General features: G+C 45.5%; 1 protein-coding gene across 1 annotated transcript; it reads left to right on the top strand.

Moving 5' to 3' along the window:
- The first annotated feature begins 2,444 nt into the window (after positions 1-2,444).
- On the top strand, positions 2,445-17,237 carry TNFSF14 (TNF superfamily member 14). The gene is made up of 4 exons (XM_081175881.1): positions 2,445-2,707; positions 5,015-5,051; positions 13,054-13,098; positions 14,000-17,237. Exons 1-4 carry the CDS (start codon positions 2,495-2,497, stop codon positions 14,419-14,421), a joined length of 717 nt encoding a protein of 238 aa, XP_081032007.1. The 5' UTR covers positions 2,445-2,494; the 3' UTR covers positions 14,422-17,237.
- Positions 17,238-17,491: the final 254 nt, after the last annotated feature.

Raw genomic sequence — 17,491 nt, 5'->3', positions numbered from 1 at the left:
TGTGGAGCATGTGTGCGGCTCTTGCAGCCCTTCTCCCTCCTCAGGGAAAAGCCCCCAAGAGGCGCACACATGCTCCTCGCGGCTCTTTAAAGGGAGCACTGACCAAAGCCTCCCACCTGCATTCATTCCATAAGATGCACACACATTTCCCCTTACTTTTTAGGTGGGGAAAATTGCGTCTTATAGAGTGAAAAATACGGTAACTTTCCTCTGCTCTTTCCAGGCACAGTCTGGTCTGCAATTTAAAGCTCCATGTCTGGGAGGGCCCCCCCTTTTTTGTTTCAGGGCTTTCTGCCACCAACCTTTATTTCTGCCACCCTCAAATTGCAGAGGGCGACCATGTGAGGGGGGGCAACCCCCCCAAACCCTCATACCCCTCTTTCCTGGTTTCTAGGTTTTAGAACATGGGGAGCCTCCACAGATACAAGAAATGCTCTGTTTCTCTCACACCACAAGTTGCGGGCAACAAAATGAAGATTGAGGGGAGCAGACCTAGCTTGTTTACCTTTGCTGGCTCCATTCAAGTGATTTCAATATCTGAAGAGGATTCTAGACACACATGAATGCAGTCGGTTCCCCTCACGTGTCTAGTCGTAACCATGAAAGGAATACCAATCACATTAATACTGATCAGGACTTCCCACATATTTATTTTATGCAGGAAGATGTATAATAATAATAAATTTATTTATTTATACCCCGCCCATCTGACTGAGTTTCCCCAGCCACTCTGGGCGGCTCCCAATCGAGTGTTATAAACAATACAGCATTAAATATTTGAAACTTCCCTAAACAGGGCTGCCTTCAGATGTCTTTTAAAGATAGGATAGCTGCTTATTTCCTTGACATCTGATGGGAAGGCGTTCCACAAGGCGGGTGCCACTACCGAGAAGGCCCTCTGTCTGGTTCCCTGTAACCTCACTTCTTGCAATGAGGGAACCGCCAGAAGGCCCTCAGCGCTGGACCTCAGTGTCTGGGCTGAACGATGGGGGTGGAGATGCTCCTTCAGGTATACAGGACCGATGCCGTTTAGGGCTTTAAAGGTCAGCACTGTGCACTATAACAAGACTTACACAATGGTTTGCTGTTCTAGAATTTCTGAAGGGTGGAGTGGCTCTCTTGAAAGTGAGGGAAGTTCCTCTCATGGTAGAGAATAAGAAAGCCAGTGAGAGAGGATGCAGGGAATGTACATGCCATGGGTTTTTTTGTTTAAAAAAAAACCCAAATTATGCTTTCAAAATGTCTTGACGCCCTTCTTCTTCATCCACCCTTTCCTATCCCTCTCAGAGTTATTCTGGCCAGATTTCTTATTCTTTTCCTTTAAACAAACAAGCAAGCAAGCAAAAATGCTTTTTCCCTCAAGCACAATTCTGCTCTTCTGAACCAGTGTTTCGGTTTGGATTTTTATTTTTTATTTTTTAAAAATGCAGAAGTCTGGAAAAGGACAAGGGGATATCCCATACCTCCCACTGAAGCACACAAAAAGGACAGAGGGAATCTCCCACACCCGTACAGAGTGAGTCTTTCAATCTGAAGCCAAAACCAGATTATTATTTTTGAAAGCTAACCTGACCTTCCTCTTCCACGAGAGACCATAAGGAGAGACAGGGAAGTTGGATGCACATACATAAATGTCACTGTAGGCAGAAAGGGCCACTTCCAGGAAGTCTCTAGATATTTATAATTTCTGTAGAAACCAAAATCACAGTTGGCAGATACCCCAAATGCACCCCCAAAAGTGTTTCCAGGGCAAAAGGAGTACAGTGGTACCTCGGGTTACATACGCTTCAGGTTACATATGCTTCAGGTTACAGACTCCGCTAACGCAGAAATAGTACCTCAGGTTAAGAACTTTGCTTCAGGATGAGAACAGAAATCGGGCTCCAGTGGTGCAGCGGCAGCAGGAGGCCTCATTAGCTAAAGTGGTGCTTCAGGTTAAGAACAGTTTCAGGTTAAGAACGGACCTCCAGAACGAATTACGTACTTAACCTGAGGTACCACTGTATTTGAAAAATGAGCGATTTTTGTTCCCTAAAATGTCTGATAGGAACCCCACCTTCCACTTACCTGCAAGTCAAAAATGCTTCTCTGTCCATGGTCATGAACTCAGTTCCCACTGACGGCTGGCAGTATGAACAGGTAAAGCTCCTGACTGGGGGAAGAATTGGGGCCGGCCTCCCTGCACTCTTCCCCTTCCCCCTCCATGGCAATATGGGTGGGTGATCAAACAGAAAGTTGTGAACACCCACTCAGGAAAGGACCAGGAGGGGAGTGGCTTCCCTCGAGGAAGTCCCAGCCCACCGAAGCAAGCGTAGAAACCTAGTGTGTAGAGGCCAGTTGGGTAAGATTGTGGTTTCCTCTCCAGGGATGTGGGCGTTGCACTCTCTCATGTACATAACTCGGGCCACAGAGAAGCAACAAGCCTATCTGCTCGGCAACACATCCCCCTCGTGCCACAACCATCCTGCTGCCAATCTACTGAGAGACAAGAGTTATGGAGGACAGAGTGGGCTGCCCATCTGTTTTTGTCGTGGACGTGCCACAGAGGGATGTCCCCTTTGTGCCACCCGTGCGGAAGACCCAGAAGAAACGGCCGTATGGCCAGCTGCTGCTGGGAATCCTGGTGCTGCTGGCGTTGGCTGGTCTAGCCATAGAAGCTTATTTCCTTCTCTGCTTCCGCAAGGAACTGGACAAAGCTACATCACAGGTCATAGCAAGTGCACAGAGAGCAAGGGGCGATGGGGAGTGGGAAGAAGAACGTGGAGGGTGGCTCTGGGTGTCGATGTTGAATAGTAAGAACAAATAGAAGCTGCAAGGATGCCAGGACTTGTGCGTTGAGGGGTTAGATGCACTTTGTTTGTTTGTTTGTTTCTCATTGGTTGAGATGCTAGAGAATTTTGTCTGGGTGACATTTTAAGCACTGACCTAATTCACCACCTCCTGGAGAAATATATGAATCAGAATGTAAATTATGCTTTGGATTTTTCTCTTCTCTGAGTTTTGTGATATGGTTCTCAGATTCCATCTTTAAAAGATATGCCAATTAATCCAGAAATGAGACTGAACAGGCTTATGAATAAACACATGGCAAAAATTGACACAGAGCAGAGTAATGTAAAGATCTCCTGTGAGGATCTTGTGTATGTAGAGTCAGCCCAGGTTTTATGTAGGGTTAGGAATCAGGATGTGGGACAAGATTATCCTTCGGTGTGATCCAGTATTGCTATTCCTATGCTCTTTTGTTTGTGCGAATTATGTACTTAGAGTTCAGTGCAGTGTGTGTGTGTGTGTGTGTGTGTGTGTGTGTGTGTGTGTGTGTAAGAGAGAGGGAGAGAGAGAGAGAGAGAGAGAGAGAGAGAGAGAGAGAGAGGAAGGATGGATGCTCAGGTACTATGGATGCAATTAGGTTTTTCAGGAACAATTTCTATGAGACAATGCAAAAGTTAGCTTTTAAGATCTGAAATGCTTCGCATTGCACAGAACGTCAGGTAGCTATAGATACAGTATAAATAACCAGCTGAACCTCAGACCAGTTCATCTGAAGGATTTAGAGTTGAAAGTTGATTGTGGTTTCATTCAAGAACATGCAGCTGCTCTTAAAAATGAATTTCACTTTCTTCCAACTTACCGGACTAAATAGCATATGGACCTTCCTTCCTTTAACGATACCTTATGCAGAAAGACAAAGGGATCTCCTAACTTAGAAGGCGTGGAGATGTACATGGAGTGTGGAAACTAATAATTCTCTCACACTTCATCTGATGTGCTTGGATGCTCTGTGCCAAGAGAGAATGGCACAGATTTTATTGTGCTTATTTTGGTATACTAAATTCTCTGGAAACAGGGAAGCAACTAATACCTGTTGCAATAAGGAGGGATGTTGTAAATTGAGCTTTAAGAATGCTCCCCACATGGAGACCTCGGGTGCAAAACTCTGAGCACTGCCAGAATTCTCTCTTCCCCTTGGGTGAGTGAGACTGGACTGTATTGTATCCACTAAAATAAATATACTAACAACGTTGTTAATTCATTATTTCCATCCTAGAAAGCATTATTTCCCTCCCAGAAAGCTGCAACTTGCCCCTGGCTTCTAAGTGCATATAGACTGGATGCACATGAAGCAAAATTTCCATAGGTGCAGCTGGGGCTGTCCCTGCCATGAGGCAGAATGAGGTTGCTGCCTCAGGCGGTAGATACTGAGGCGCAGGGAATGAGCAGAACTTTGTATGACCCCCTAAGCTAGGCCACATTCACACCATACATTTAAAGCACTGTGACACCACTTTGAGCAGTCATTCCCCCAAGAATTCAGGGAGCTGTAGTTTGTTAGGGGTGTGGAGACTTCTTAGGAGACCCACATTCCCATCACAGAGCTACAATTCCCACTGTGAATTTAACCCTCAATCCCTCTTCACGGGGAACTCTGGGAATTCTAGCCGCAGGAGAGAATAGGGGTTTCCTAGCAACTCTTAGCACCCTTCACACGTCACAGCTCCCAGAATTATTTGAGGGAAGCCATAACTGTCCAAAGAGGTATGACAGCTCTTTAATGGTGGGCTGACGCCATCTTGGCGTTGGCCTCAGGCAGCGTAATTTCTTCAAGATGATCCATCTGTGGTTTCTGCTCTTTTTCATGCCAAATATGTTTTCCAGGAAGGATGTCTGCAATATCTGAAGTGGCCCTACATTCATATATGTTGATATTACAGACTTTTCACAGAAACTGAAGAACAGCCATTCCCGAATTATTATTTTTTAATAGATTCCAGGTGTATGTTAGAGAAGCAGTGGGAGAAGGTAGGAAGATGTGAGGTCCAAACTGTGATTCATCCGCTTACTATGTCTATCTAGCATTGGTTTCCCATATACTGATGAAAAACAAATAATTCTGTGAGAAATATTTCAGAGATGGGACCTCTGTCAGCACTATAGTTGTTCAGACGTGAGTGGGATGCTTTTTCAGACAGCTTGACTGGAAATTGACTTCTGGATTTTATTTTTTCCTTTTTTAAAGGGATCTGCAGATGCAACTTTTGAGAAATTTGTACAAGGTAAGTTTGTCTTGCCCTTTATCTAGAGCCTTTTGGTGCTCCTGAGGCATTGCTTTTCTGCAGTTAGCTAGAAGTGGAATTAAAAGTTTCACACAGTATATTAACGTAGCGGCATATTATCCAGCAAATCCCTTCCCCGTGGTCATAATGATACAATAGTGTCTTCTCACAAGTAGATATGAGATCAGCAACTAATTCTGTCCCATTTCAGTCAAACTGGCACTCAAACATATGTCTATTCTATCTCATTTTGAACTGATTTTTTAAAAATGCACAATAAGTGTGCAATTATATTGTACACTTTTTCGATACACTTTTTACACAAAACACTACTTCGCAAACATAAAACATGCAGTTCTCAAAATTAAGATATACACCTCTCAAAATGTGTACTTCTAAATGCTTTGCAAAGCACTCGTCCATAAAATATGCAACTTAAATATAAAACATGAGGTCCAGCGCCGAGGGCCTTCTGGCGGTTCCCTCACTGCGAGAAGCAAAGCTACAGGGAACCAGGCAGAGGGCCTTCTCGGTAGTGGCGCCCGCCCTGTGGAACGCCCTTCCAGCAGATGTCAAAGCGATAAACAACTACCTGACATTCAGGAGACATCTTAAGGCAGCCCTGTTCAGGGAAGTTTTTAACGTGTGATATTTTATTGTATTTTTGGTTTTTATGGAAGCCGCCCAGAGTGGCTGGGGAGGCCCAGCCAGATGGGCGGGGTATAAATAATAAATTATTATTATTATTATTATTATTATTATTATTATTATTATGCTTTTCCAAACTGAAACCACATTGCAAAATCTGAGGAAGTCTTTAATTCAACTGGGAGTTGCATTCCACAGGCAACATTATTGAGTCAGGATGGTGTGCTGTGAAAAGTGGACCAAATACGCTCCTCCCTCATCCCTGCTCACAAGTAATTTCCATGCAACAAAATTAATTTCCAATGCTAATTTGCGAGTGTAACCCATTTTATTGTCTCTCTGGTAAGTGAGGCAGAGAAACGAATGCTGAATTGTCCCTTATCTGATTTTGTTCAGATTCAGATTTGCAGTGTGTGCGATTCAGATTCAGATTACCAGTTTCTTTCCATTATTTCCTTCCTTCCTTTCTCTTTTAGTGTGATTTTGCAACAAAAAGAAGCTAAATAAGATCCAACTGTTCACTAGGGTAGCAAAACAACAACAACAACTAACATTCCCTCTCCCCTCAGTCACTACTGTACTTTCTTTGATTATATGCTATTTCACCCAGTGCCCGATTTACATATAAGCTAAACAAGTTATAGCTTAGGGCCCCACTCTCTTGCCCCCCCAAATATCCTTCTTCTTAATTGTGTTTCACTATTAATATACTTCTTCTTAATTGAATTTCAGTTCAACAATTACTTTGATAAAATACATATTTTGTTATGTTCAAATGGCTTTAGGTACCTATTTGGTTCATAAATGACCATATACAGTGGTGCCCCGCAAGACGAATGCCTCGCAAGACAAAAAACTCGCTAGACGAAAGGGTTTTTCGGTTTTGCGTTGCTTCGCTAGACGAATTTCCCTATGGGCTTGCTTCGCAAGACAAAAACGTCTTGCGCTTTTTTAAAAAAGCCGCTTGAAGAGGCGCAGTTGCGACGGACCGTGCTTCGCAAGATGAAAAACATCGCAAGACGAAAAAACTCACGGAACGAATTATTTTCGTCTTGCAAGGCACCACTGTAGCATATATTCAACACAAGAAACAGCGGCAATTTGTTGTTGACAAAGGACAGCTGGACATATAAAGGGCCCCATTACCTTCAGTAGCTTAGGGCCTCATCCAACCTAAATCCGGCCCTGATTTTACCCCTTCCATACTATAAGGGAATGTTGCATAACCCATTTGTGGAATTAATTACAATAGCTTAATTATAGCCACAGATAAATGTAGTGTTGGTGTGTGTATCAAGGTCTGTAAATCAAAGATGAAGGAAACATTGAAACTTAGAAGTGTCCGCAGGTACCTCATTCCCTGCTTTCGACTAACTGAAACCACAATACACATTTAATCCCAGCTATAAATAGCGTTGGACTTTAAAACTGTTGTGTGGTCATGCAGGTTTCTCTCACATGAAGAAATGTAAGATTCAGATTTGTTTATTTGAACCTGATCATCAGACTATCATAAAGTAAGACTTTGACAGTGTTCCAGCTCACATTAGAGGGCCACAAGTCCAAATGAAATTACAAACAACCTAAACGTCAAGGATGCGGGTGGCGCTGTGGTCTAAACCAGAGCCTAGGGCTTGCCGATCAGAAGGTCAGTGGTTCTAATCCCTGCGACGGGGTGAGCTCCTGTTGCTCGGTCCCTGCTCCTGCCAACCTAGCAGTTCAAAAGCGCGTCAAAGTGCAAGTAGATAAATAGGTACCGCTCCGGCGGGAAGGTAAACGGCGTTTCCGTGCACTGCTTTGGTTTGCCAGAAGCGGCTTACTCATGCTGGCCACATGACCCAGAAGCTGTACGCCGGCTCCCTTGGCCAATAAAGTGAGATGAGCACTGCAACCCCAGAGTCGGTCACAACTGGACCTAACAGTCAGGGGTCCCTTTACCTTTAAACAAATGTCAAACATTGAATTTCCCTGGCAAATCACAACCTTCCCCTTTAAAAATCTGGACCCTAACATATGTTAAAATAAATAAAATGTACACAAACCAAAATAAAACAATAAATAACCTGAATAAATTAAAAGTGTGAGGTAGCTTCCTTAGTGATAGGTTGTGGGCCCTTCGATAAAGCACCTGGGCATTTGTGGGGGTCTTTCCCCTTGACTCTTTTGCACCTGAGATGGATGTTTGGCTTTGCAAACCTCTTGCGTGACAAGGCCCCGTGCCAAGCAGTTCTCCATTCATTAATAACACAGAGACACCAGTATTTAGGATTATGGGCTATAACAGGCCACAAATTTATTGGTTACAGATGCACTTGGTTTAGCTTAGGCATTGGGTGAAACCAGGCAACATCTTGACTCCTGTAGGGAGTGGAACTAAGGGTAAATCACCAGAAGGGGGAGCCCTATGACCTACATCAAATAGGGGCCCCCCAGGGATCCCCATTGGCGTTGTGGACAGGATCCACACCCCCAGATCCCTTTAACAGGATACCCTTTTCGAGGAGGGGCAGGCGGAGGCTACAACCTCCCTTCCATTAAACAAAGGCTTAACCCAATCCCTAACTTTACAAAGTTGTGAGGATTGCTGCAAGGTAGGCGAAAACCAAATGGCAGGTGCCAATTCGCCAAGTGGAAAAATTTCCTACCCAGCCCCAACAATAAGGCGGCCGACATTTGTCCATAGCGAGGTCCTGTCAAACCAAAGCTGAAAAAGAGGGTGGGTGGGTTGGGAGGTCTGACAAAGAGGTGAGAGATTGGAAGCCCCTGGCTGCCACGGTTTAAAACACCTGCGGCCACGCCCCCCGCTGGCATAGATTGGCTGGGTAGGGGTGACGCAGCTGGAGTTGGTGCAACGGGGCATCAATCGCCCGCCCCTGAGTTGGATCATGGCTAGGGCCAAAGGCCTGGCCGCAACACCACCCACCACGAAAGGTGAGCAGTCCTCTTAAGCAGGGCAATCCTTCATCCCATGGGCCAAGCAAAGCTCAACAAGGATTCTGACTGGCCCGTGAGGTCAAAAACCCCAAGACATCTGCCCTACACCTGTCCTACACTTTGGGAGTTCTCAAGTGGAACCAATATCTTCTGCCATCTGCTCGGTTCAGCTGCATTTGGGAGTTTTGAGTACAGTGGTACCTCGGGTTAAGAACTTAATTCGTTCTGGAGGTCTGTTCTTAACCTGAAACTGTTCTTAACCTGAAGACCACTTTAGCTAATGGGGCCTCCTGCTGCTGCCACGCCGCTGGAGCATGATTTCTGTTCTCATCCTGAAGCAAAGTTCTTAACCTGAGGTAATATTTCTGGGTTAGCGGAGTCTGTAACCTGAAGCGTATGTAACCCGAGGTACCACTGTACTGTATAGCCTTTCCCTCCTGAATGTGAAACTTTTAGTCAGCGCTGATGGAAGCCCCACTTTCAGCAGGCCTCTCTCTTTACTGCCTGGCTTGAGTCCAAAGGAATGGTTGCTGGCCTTGCCTGGCCTGTCTGAAGCCAGAGGCAAGCACAGGCTGAGGAACAGGATCTGACTGGTGGGCTGGATCCTGAACTCCCACCACTACCGTAGGGACAGTTTATGGGTGGGGCCACTGACGTATCCATCACCTGATGTCACCTTAATGCCAGGTAACTCAACTTCAAAGGAAAGAGTCGTTTCTTCCTTTGCAGGTGTGGCAACATTCATCGAGGTGTTGGAGGATAGAACTGTAAATGCTACACAGTCTCTTCTAGACACTCCAAGGTGTGGAGGAAGATGCTATATTATCACAAGTGTAGAAGAAAGATTCAACCGCCACTCTGTCTGTGGAACGGAGCAGGTGCCATCTTGTTGTTTGCCTCAAGCAGCAAGATGACTTGGGTTGGCCCCGAGTACAGAAGCCCCACTGGGTAGGGGTATAGGGGTAGGGGGTATAGAACTCTTCTTGAGAGTGAAGACATCTGGTGACCAGAGCCAACTGGGGCAAAGTGGGCGACTTCCAAATTCCATGGGGCTCACTTTTGGAGGAGGTGCATAGGAGAAGCTTGGCTTAGCATCTCCTCACGTGTTCCACTGAGAACCTTCCGATATCCACCTGCTGCCTACACCATTGCCCCAGCTGCGCAAGGGAAGAACGTAAACAAGTGAAAATAAGAAAATAGTATATTTGGCTGTGCACACACCATACATACATTTAAAGACTCTTGGGAGCTGAAGTTTACCGTTCCCAGCACTCCTAACAAACCACAGGATTCGTTGCAGGGGGCGGGCGGGCAATGCATTAAGTGTGCCTTAAATGTACGGTGTGTGTATGACGCTGAAATAGACTCAGAGTCAAGAGTGGATTTCATGCTCTTTATTCAGCTCAGAGTGGTGAGGAGGAATGGAAGTTCCCACAGAATGTCTGCTTTATATACATTATTTACACAATGGGCCCTAAGTGATTGGCTAATTCCAGGATTCTCCTGCAGGCCAATCAGGTTGCGGATTCGCTTCCACCTGGAGCTGGATTGGGTGGCTCCTGTGGACCAATCAGACTGCTGCGTTCTGGGTCCTATTGTTCTAGGACCAATCAGACTGCTGCATTCTGAATCCTATTGTTCTCAGTACATAACAGAAGCCAGTACATAACTAGTCAATTCTGGATGATGTAATGTGCTATTACAATGCTTCTCACTCCCTCAGAAGATGGTGGGCTCTCCTTCCTCAGAGGTTTTTAAGCAGAGGTTGGATGGCCATCTGTCATGGATGCTTTAGCTGAGATTTCTGCATTGCCGGGGGTTGGACTAGACGGGTTGGATGGGTCCCGTGCAATTCTACGATTCTATGATTAGACACAAGGGAGTAGCAACGTTTTGTTCCTCTAAGAAAAAAAAACCCCAAAACCTTGGACTGTTCCTTTTAATGACGCCTACACCACCCTCCATTCCCCACCCCCTCAGACTACACATCATTTCCTCTGGTTACATGCTGCATCAACCCTTCCGTGTGGTAAGGAAATATTGCACAATGCATTAGTAGAATTAATCGCCATCGCCTATAGGCACAGAGGAATCTTGTGGGTCAGTGGCTCTATGTGCGTGTGGATGTCTATATATCAAATGGAAACCAAGAAATGTCTTTTAGAATGAAAACCGCACTAGCTAACACTTTAGACCAAGAAAGCACACAATTAATCTCAACTGTAAATAGCACAGAGCTGTGCTGAGTATCCATCTTTTTCACCGCGTGATCATGCCTGAGATGTGGCTAAGTGAGGGAACCTTTTCGGATGACAGATGGTGTGTTACTTCCCTTAAGAGCAGCAGAATGGATGTGACAGACAAGGTCTGATTCCAAGAAACGCAAGCCACTGGGAAATTTTCTGCACATGTCCCACTGAAGTTCTACAAATAATTTCTCTCTCTCTCTCTCTCTCTCTCTCTCTCTCTCTCTCTCTCTCTCTCTCTCTTCCCCCCACACAACAATTGCACATATAAAACAATCACACATAAAACAATTAAAAAGAACGAAAGGGAATTCCAAATATAAAAACAGTTTCAAAGCCAATAGCCAATTCAGATACCCAGGGTTGACGCAAAGCATTTTGCTGCCTGAGGCGAAGAATGTTTCCCTGGCACATACAGAAGCCAACTGGACTGGTAGTTGAATCTTAGTCCAATACTTGTGTAAGGATAGCATCCTTCACAGCACTTGAGGGCTAGAGTACTGGGCCGGCCACATGGCACTCACAGTTTGGCCCCTCCCTGCACCTTGGCATGTGCCACCTGAGGCAACTGCCTCATCATAGGGCCGGCCCTGCAGATACCAGTTGGGGTAACAATCTCTACTTCAAAGGCTTGTTGAAAGAGGAACGTCTTCACCAAGCATCTAAGAGGCAATAGAAGTTAAGGCTTGTCTGCTATATAATGGGAAGCACTTTCCCCTCCAGACTCTCCATGCCCGGAAGCTACCATGCCTTTGTTTTTCTGCCATTTGGCCACCCAGGGCATGTCACATGGCACAAGGGGCAGAGAACCCTCTCCAAACTCCCATGTCCCTGCTGGCAGAACTGGGTCTGGACTGGAGGGAGGGAGAGACTAAGCGGGCAAGTGAAACGGTGAGCAGCAAGGGAGTGGCTGCAGAAAGCGGGATATCAAATAATAATAATAACAACAATAACAACAACAATAATTTATTTATTTATCTCCCGCCCTCCCCAGCCAAAGCCGAGCTCAGAGCGGCTAACAACATCCAAACTCTTCTTCTTCTCCTCCTTCTCTTTCTTCTCAGGGAGGTCAGCTATATTCTTGCTCTCACGCTACACACCCCTGGTTCATTGTGGGCTACAGGGAAGCCCAACAGCTTGAGATGGTGACAATAATTAAATAAAATGTTACCTTTTTAATGATGTGATAATCTTTTAATTTTTTTGTGCCGCACGTATCCAGTTTCTGTGATGAGAAAAGGAGGGTGCTGGTGCCTGTATCAGTTACGTAAACTGGGCAAATGTGCATAGTTTTTCTTGTGTCGCAGAATCTATTCTGCTATGTTCACTCTTTTGTGTTATTTATTCTGGCTTTGCGATAGAGAAGAACAAAAAGTCATGCAAGATTTTAGCCAGAGATTTTAGCCAGCGCTGCCCATTCACTTTCCAACATTTCTTTGCATCCCTAAGCGCTCTATGTGGGGCTACCTTTGAAGGTGACCCGGAAACTACAACTAATCCAGAATGCGGCAGCTAGACTGGTGACTGGGGGCAGCCGCCGAGACCACCTAACACCGGTCTTGAAAGACCTACATTGGTTCTGAGTACATTTCCGAGTGCAATTCAAAGTGTTGGTGCTGACCTTTAAAGCCCTAAACGGCCTCAGCCCAGTATACCTGAAGGAGCGTCTCCACCCCCATCATTCTGCCCGGACACTGAAGTCCGGCGCCAAGGGCCTTCTGGTGGTTCCCTTGCTGTGAGAAGCCAAGTTACAGGGAACCAGGCAGAGGGCCTTCTCGGTAGTGGCGTCCATCCTGTGGAACGCCCTCCCAACAGATGTCAAAGAGAAAAACAACTCTCAGACTTTTAGAAGACATCTGAAGGCAGCCCTGTTTAGGGAAGCTTTTAATGTTTGACAGACTATTGTATTTTAATACTTGTTTGGAAGCCGCCCAGAGTGGCTGGGGAAACCCAGCCAGATAAAATCCCCACCAAAGGATCATCTGAGATTCTTTGCACCCAGCAGTACATTTCTATACTTGTTCCTCACTCCCACAGAATTGCAGCACTTACAAATCCCTGATCACGGTTACCTGCTGCTCAGAGAAGTTGCTTCACAAGTGCCTCTGCTGGGCACAGCTGCCTGCAGACAAAAGGAACCAGCAAAACTCATTTTTGCCTTATTATTTCCACAGGTCACAAACCTACCGTTGAAAAGCCAGCTGCTCATCTGACACTAGGTAAGAAAACTCTCTAAGTGAATTACAATTATACCATTTGCCAAGCTTTTCCAAGAGGCTGAGTGCTGTGGTCCAGAACCAGTTGACTGGAGGGGTGCAGGGTGTAAAGGTTTAGAGTAGCTAACCTTGAAGCTAGGCCACCTGGAGCCTATAGTCAGGCTTGTGAGGTATATAAGATGGATATATAAGATGGTGGATCAGAACCATAATGTGGATATATAAGATGGTGGATCAGAACCAATGGCCAGCAGGGCAGTGGGAGGGTAGACACTGGCTTTGGGCAAGTGGGGCAGATTAGGGATCCTGTTGATGTACTGCCCACCTCGCTGCCCAGCAGTCTTCCTGCCCGAGCTGGCAGACGTGGCATTGAGATTCTCCTGGAGATTTCCGTGTCAATGCCATTGATCCTGATTCCAAGGCAGCTCAGGACTTCATGGCCTGCAAGGCAGCCAGGAGAAGGGAACCTGGGCTGTATCATGGTCCTACTCTTTCTTAAACCTTGGCCCCCCCAGCTAGAAGGTATCCAGGAAGGCGGGGTGGATGAGTATGCATTTTTGCAAGTAACACCCCCCCCCCGCTCCCTGGAGAATGCACTGTTGTATATTATTTTCAACAATATGTGCATTCTTGTGTGCCCTCTTCACAAATATATGCATCTTGTGTTTACTCTGGAGAGCTGCATTGCAAAATCTGGGTAAATTTTGAAGGAGAGCTGTGTTTGCTTCGCTTCTTTGCTTGGAAAGTGTGGACTTGACAGGTTTGCATTAAAACATGAACCAAATGAAGTTCTCCCCCAGGTCTAGTTTGATCTCATTATCATTTCACTGTTGAAAGGGACAGGATCTGTTTGTTTACCCTGACCTCCACCACAAATGAAGATACAGGGTGTTGTGTTTTGCAGGTTCCTCTGTCACTGTGGCTCCGAATGGATCTCTGCAGTGGGAACCCACAAATGGCTTGGCCTTCCTACAGGACATGAACTACAGTGGTGGTTCCCTGATTTGCAGCAAGCCTGGACACTATTACATCTATTCCAAGCTCTACTTGGGGCATTCAAACTGCCCAGACACGCAGCAGAACAGCCAGTTTGTCACTCATTCCGTTTACAAGAGGACTTCTCAGTATCCTGATCACATGGTGCTGTTAACCAACAGCATTCCTTACTGCAACTGGAAGAACAGCAAAGATTGGAGGCATAATAGCTTCCTCGCTGGAATGGTGCAGCTGGAGGAGAAGGATGAGGTCTTCATCAAGGTGTCTCAGCGGCAGCTGGTGTGGGTCAAGGATGATTCAAGGTCATATTTTGGAGCCTTCATGATCTGAGAGCTATTAGAGCTGTGTACAGACAATTGAATCTGTGGAACAACCAGATGGCTTCCTTCTTATACTGCTGTGGCAGAATTAGCCTCAATCCTGCTTCAATAGCTTGATAACTTCTCAAATATTATGAAGGTGAAGGGGAGCCTTACTGGGGAGCTGGGTCCACCTTGCTGAAGGGAAGAGGCCTGTTCACTCCTTTTGGATAGAAAAAGATGGTCCCTTGTGCTGGATAACAGCACACTGACCAAACGTTTGAAAACATTTTGGTGGTGGGCAGGGGGGTTGCTGGGACACTGCTGTGAGAGGGAGGGTAGCTTTGTGGATAAGCCCTCATACTTCCCCAGACTGCCAAAAGATAAGAAGAAAAACAAGAGTGTTATTTGTCACCATAGGCACTAGCCAACAGGTGCGCAAGACTGCCATACCACAAATATGTTGGAGCAGTGCTGGTTGTTTTTCCAGGGCTAGTTTTGCCTTTTCCTGGTTACACATTAAAATTCTACAAAAATCCACTTTGACCAGGAACTATGGTGGGACACAGAATATGAAAATGTAAAGTGCCACCTCAGAGTCTCTACAAATTGGACATCTTTGTACATAGCCTCAGCACTGGCGACAGAATAGGATGGTTTTATTTTTATTTTGTTTGCTTGCCACTGAACGCATATGTCTTAAATGGGATTCCTAGCACAATCCAGAACGCTGCTTTGCAATTTCAGCTTGTTGCTCAGCTAAGAAAGATCCTGTGCTGGAGACCATATTTGACCTCTGAGGTAAAATGTGAAGCCTTCTTGCTAAGATGTGAGATCCGTAGTCAGCTATCAAGACACCGCATTGTGATCTCTTGGAGAACCAAAAAACAATCTGACCCTTCTGTGCTTTGCGCCTTTATACCTTGTTTATTTTCAGCGTCTCCTCCCGCAACCAACCTCCTTCTCCAAGTATCCCAGAAGGGATTGTGCATATTACTATTATTATTTTTAAAAAACATCACTTTATGAACTCTCCTCCATGTGCAAGTACGGTATCTGCTTTTCCTATAAGATACAACTGTAGAATGAGATTTGACAATGGGATGGTGTCAGTAAGGGCAACTGAGGCTTTGGCCATTGCTTCCAAGATTAGTTATTGCTGCCAATCAGGGATCAGTCAAGCAGTGAGAAGAGCAATCTCACAAGACAGTACAAAGTAAACAACAAGATTTGTCTGTGTGAAGTCACTGAGGGCAAGAGAAGGCAACATTCATGAATGGGTCACCGTTTTCGTAGGAAGTGCTGAAAAATCCTAGTGAAACGGAGGCAGTGTGTCATGGCTAAACATACTCATTAAAAACTGCCCTACTAATAGAACATATGAAATGAAATTAAAATATCTGCCAACAAATGGTCTGTTTGCCCATGTGTTTGGGATAGGAAGGGACTTGACAAAGGAAATGCCCTTTGCTATACTGGGAGAGAATGTTTTTCTTTTCTGAGGAAAAGTCATTACGTTGATACTGGAGAATTTCTGAGCCAGATTAAGCATCAGCCTCGGACAACTCACAAACAATTTTAATGGGGTTACTTTGCATGTTAACTCAGAAGATACGGTATCTCCCACTGACTTCAATGAAGACTTCATTTTCAACAACGTTTTATATCTTGTTTTTCCTCCAGAGACCTCATAAAGTTTTATTCTCATAAAGTTAGGCTGAGATACAGTGGTACCTTGGGTTAAGTACTTAATTCGTTCCGGAGGTCCGTACTTAACCTGAAACTGTTCTTAGCCTGAAGCACCACTTTAGCTAATGGGGCCTCCTGCTGCCGTCGTGCCACCGGAGCATGACTTCTGTTCTCATCCTGAAGCAAAGTTCTTAACCTGAAGCACTATTTCTGGGTTAGCGGAGTCTGTAACCTGAAGCATATGTAACCTGAAGCGTATGTAACCTGAGGTACCACTGTATAGTGACTGACTCAAAGTCACCCGGTGAGATTCCTGATTGAGTAGAGTAGGCATGGGCAAACTTGGCCCTCCAGATGTTTTGAGACTACAATCCCCATCATCCCTGACCACTGGTCCTGTTAGCTAGGGATGATGGGAGTTGTAGTCCCCAAACATCTGGAGGGCCGAGTTTGCCCATGCCTGGAGTAGAGATTTGAACCTGTGATCCACGCTAACCACAATACCGCAATGGATTTCCCAGTAAGGGTACCTCATTATAGTCTGCCTGGTGCTGTTATCTCACCCACCTCTGAACATACCTGCCACATGTTCCACTGTCATTTGCATTTGAGAGCTAGGTCTCTATGTGTGGGTACAAAAGCCTTGCCTCGCAGGATCACTACTCTGGTGTGGAAGTTTCTGCCTAATCAGAATAGCTATGATATAACAGCAACAACAACGACAATCGGGTACCTACAATTTTACACATTATGTTCCACCTCTCCAGATGCAAGTGCTTCCAACACAGCTTAAATGCCATAATAATGTAGCAACAAACAATATCAAAAACATAGCAAGCCATTGGGATCCTTCCTACAGGACAGGTTTTGTCAGAGGGGGACACTTAAGCCGACACAGAGACCCCAGTATCTTCTTTGCCTGCCTCCCCCCCTCTCTTGGAATCGTTCCTGTTATGTACTGAAGTTCTCACCCTGGGCCAGCAGGGGGATACTGTAGATAGTTATGCAAATAAGGGATCGAAAGTGACGTTCAGTGATTGGATAGTTTTAGAAAATTGTTACAGTTACATTGTACTGGAGCTCTATATAAGCAGGCTGACTGAACCCTTCAGTTCAGTTCTGTCCTGGCCTGTGAATAAACAAGAGCTGTTTGAAGAATTGCTGTGTCGTCTGATATGTTCACCCACAACTTAACAGTTCCCACAGGGACCATTGGTGGTAAATGGCCGTGTGAGAGGAGAAGCGGTCCAGCTGGAATAGGAACAGGTTCTCAGCATTGACACCCCCACCTGCCTTCCTCTCTCTCTCCTGGAAATCTTCCCACAAGGCAGCGAGTGGTAGGTGGCTCCTGGGGTAGGAAGGTAGAAGAAGGGTTCTGGTCCAAAACAAGAGGATTTACAAGCCCTGTCAGT

The sequence above is a fragment of the Podarcis bocagei genome (assembly GCF_964188305.1).
Source record: "Podarcis bocagei genome assembly, chromosome: 17".
Classification (NCBI taxonomy): domain Eukaryota; kingdom Metazoa; phylum Chordata; class Lepidosauria; order Squamata; family Lacertidae; genus Podarcis; species Podarcis bocagei.
Note: the sequence above shows the minus strand (reverse complement) of the source record. Positions and strands in the feature narration are given on the sequence as shown.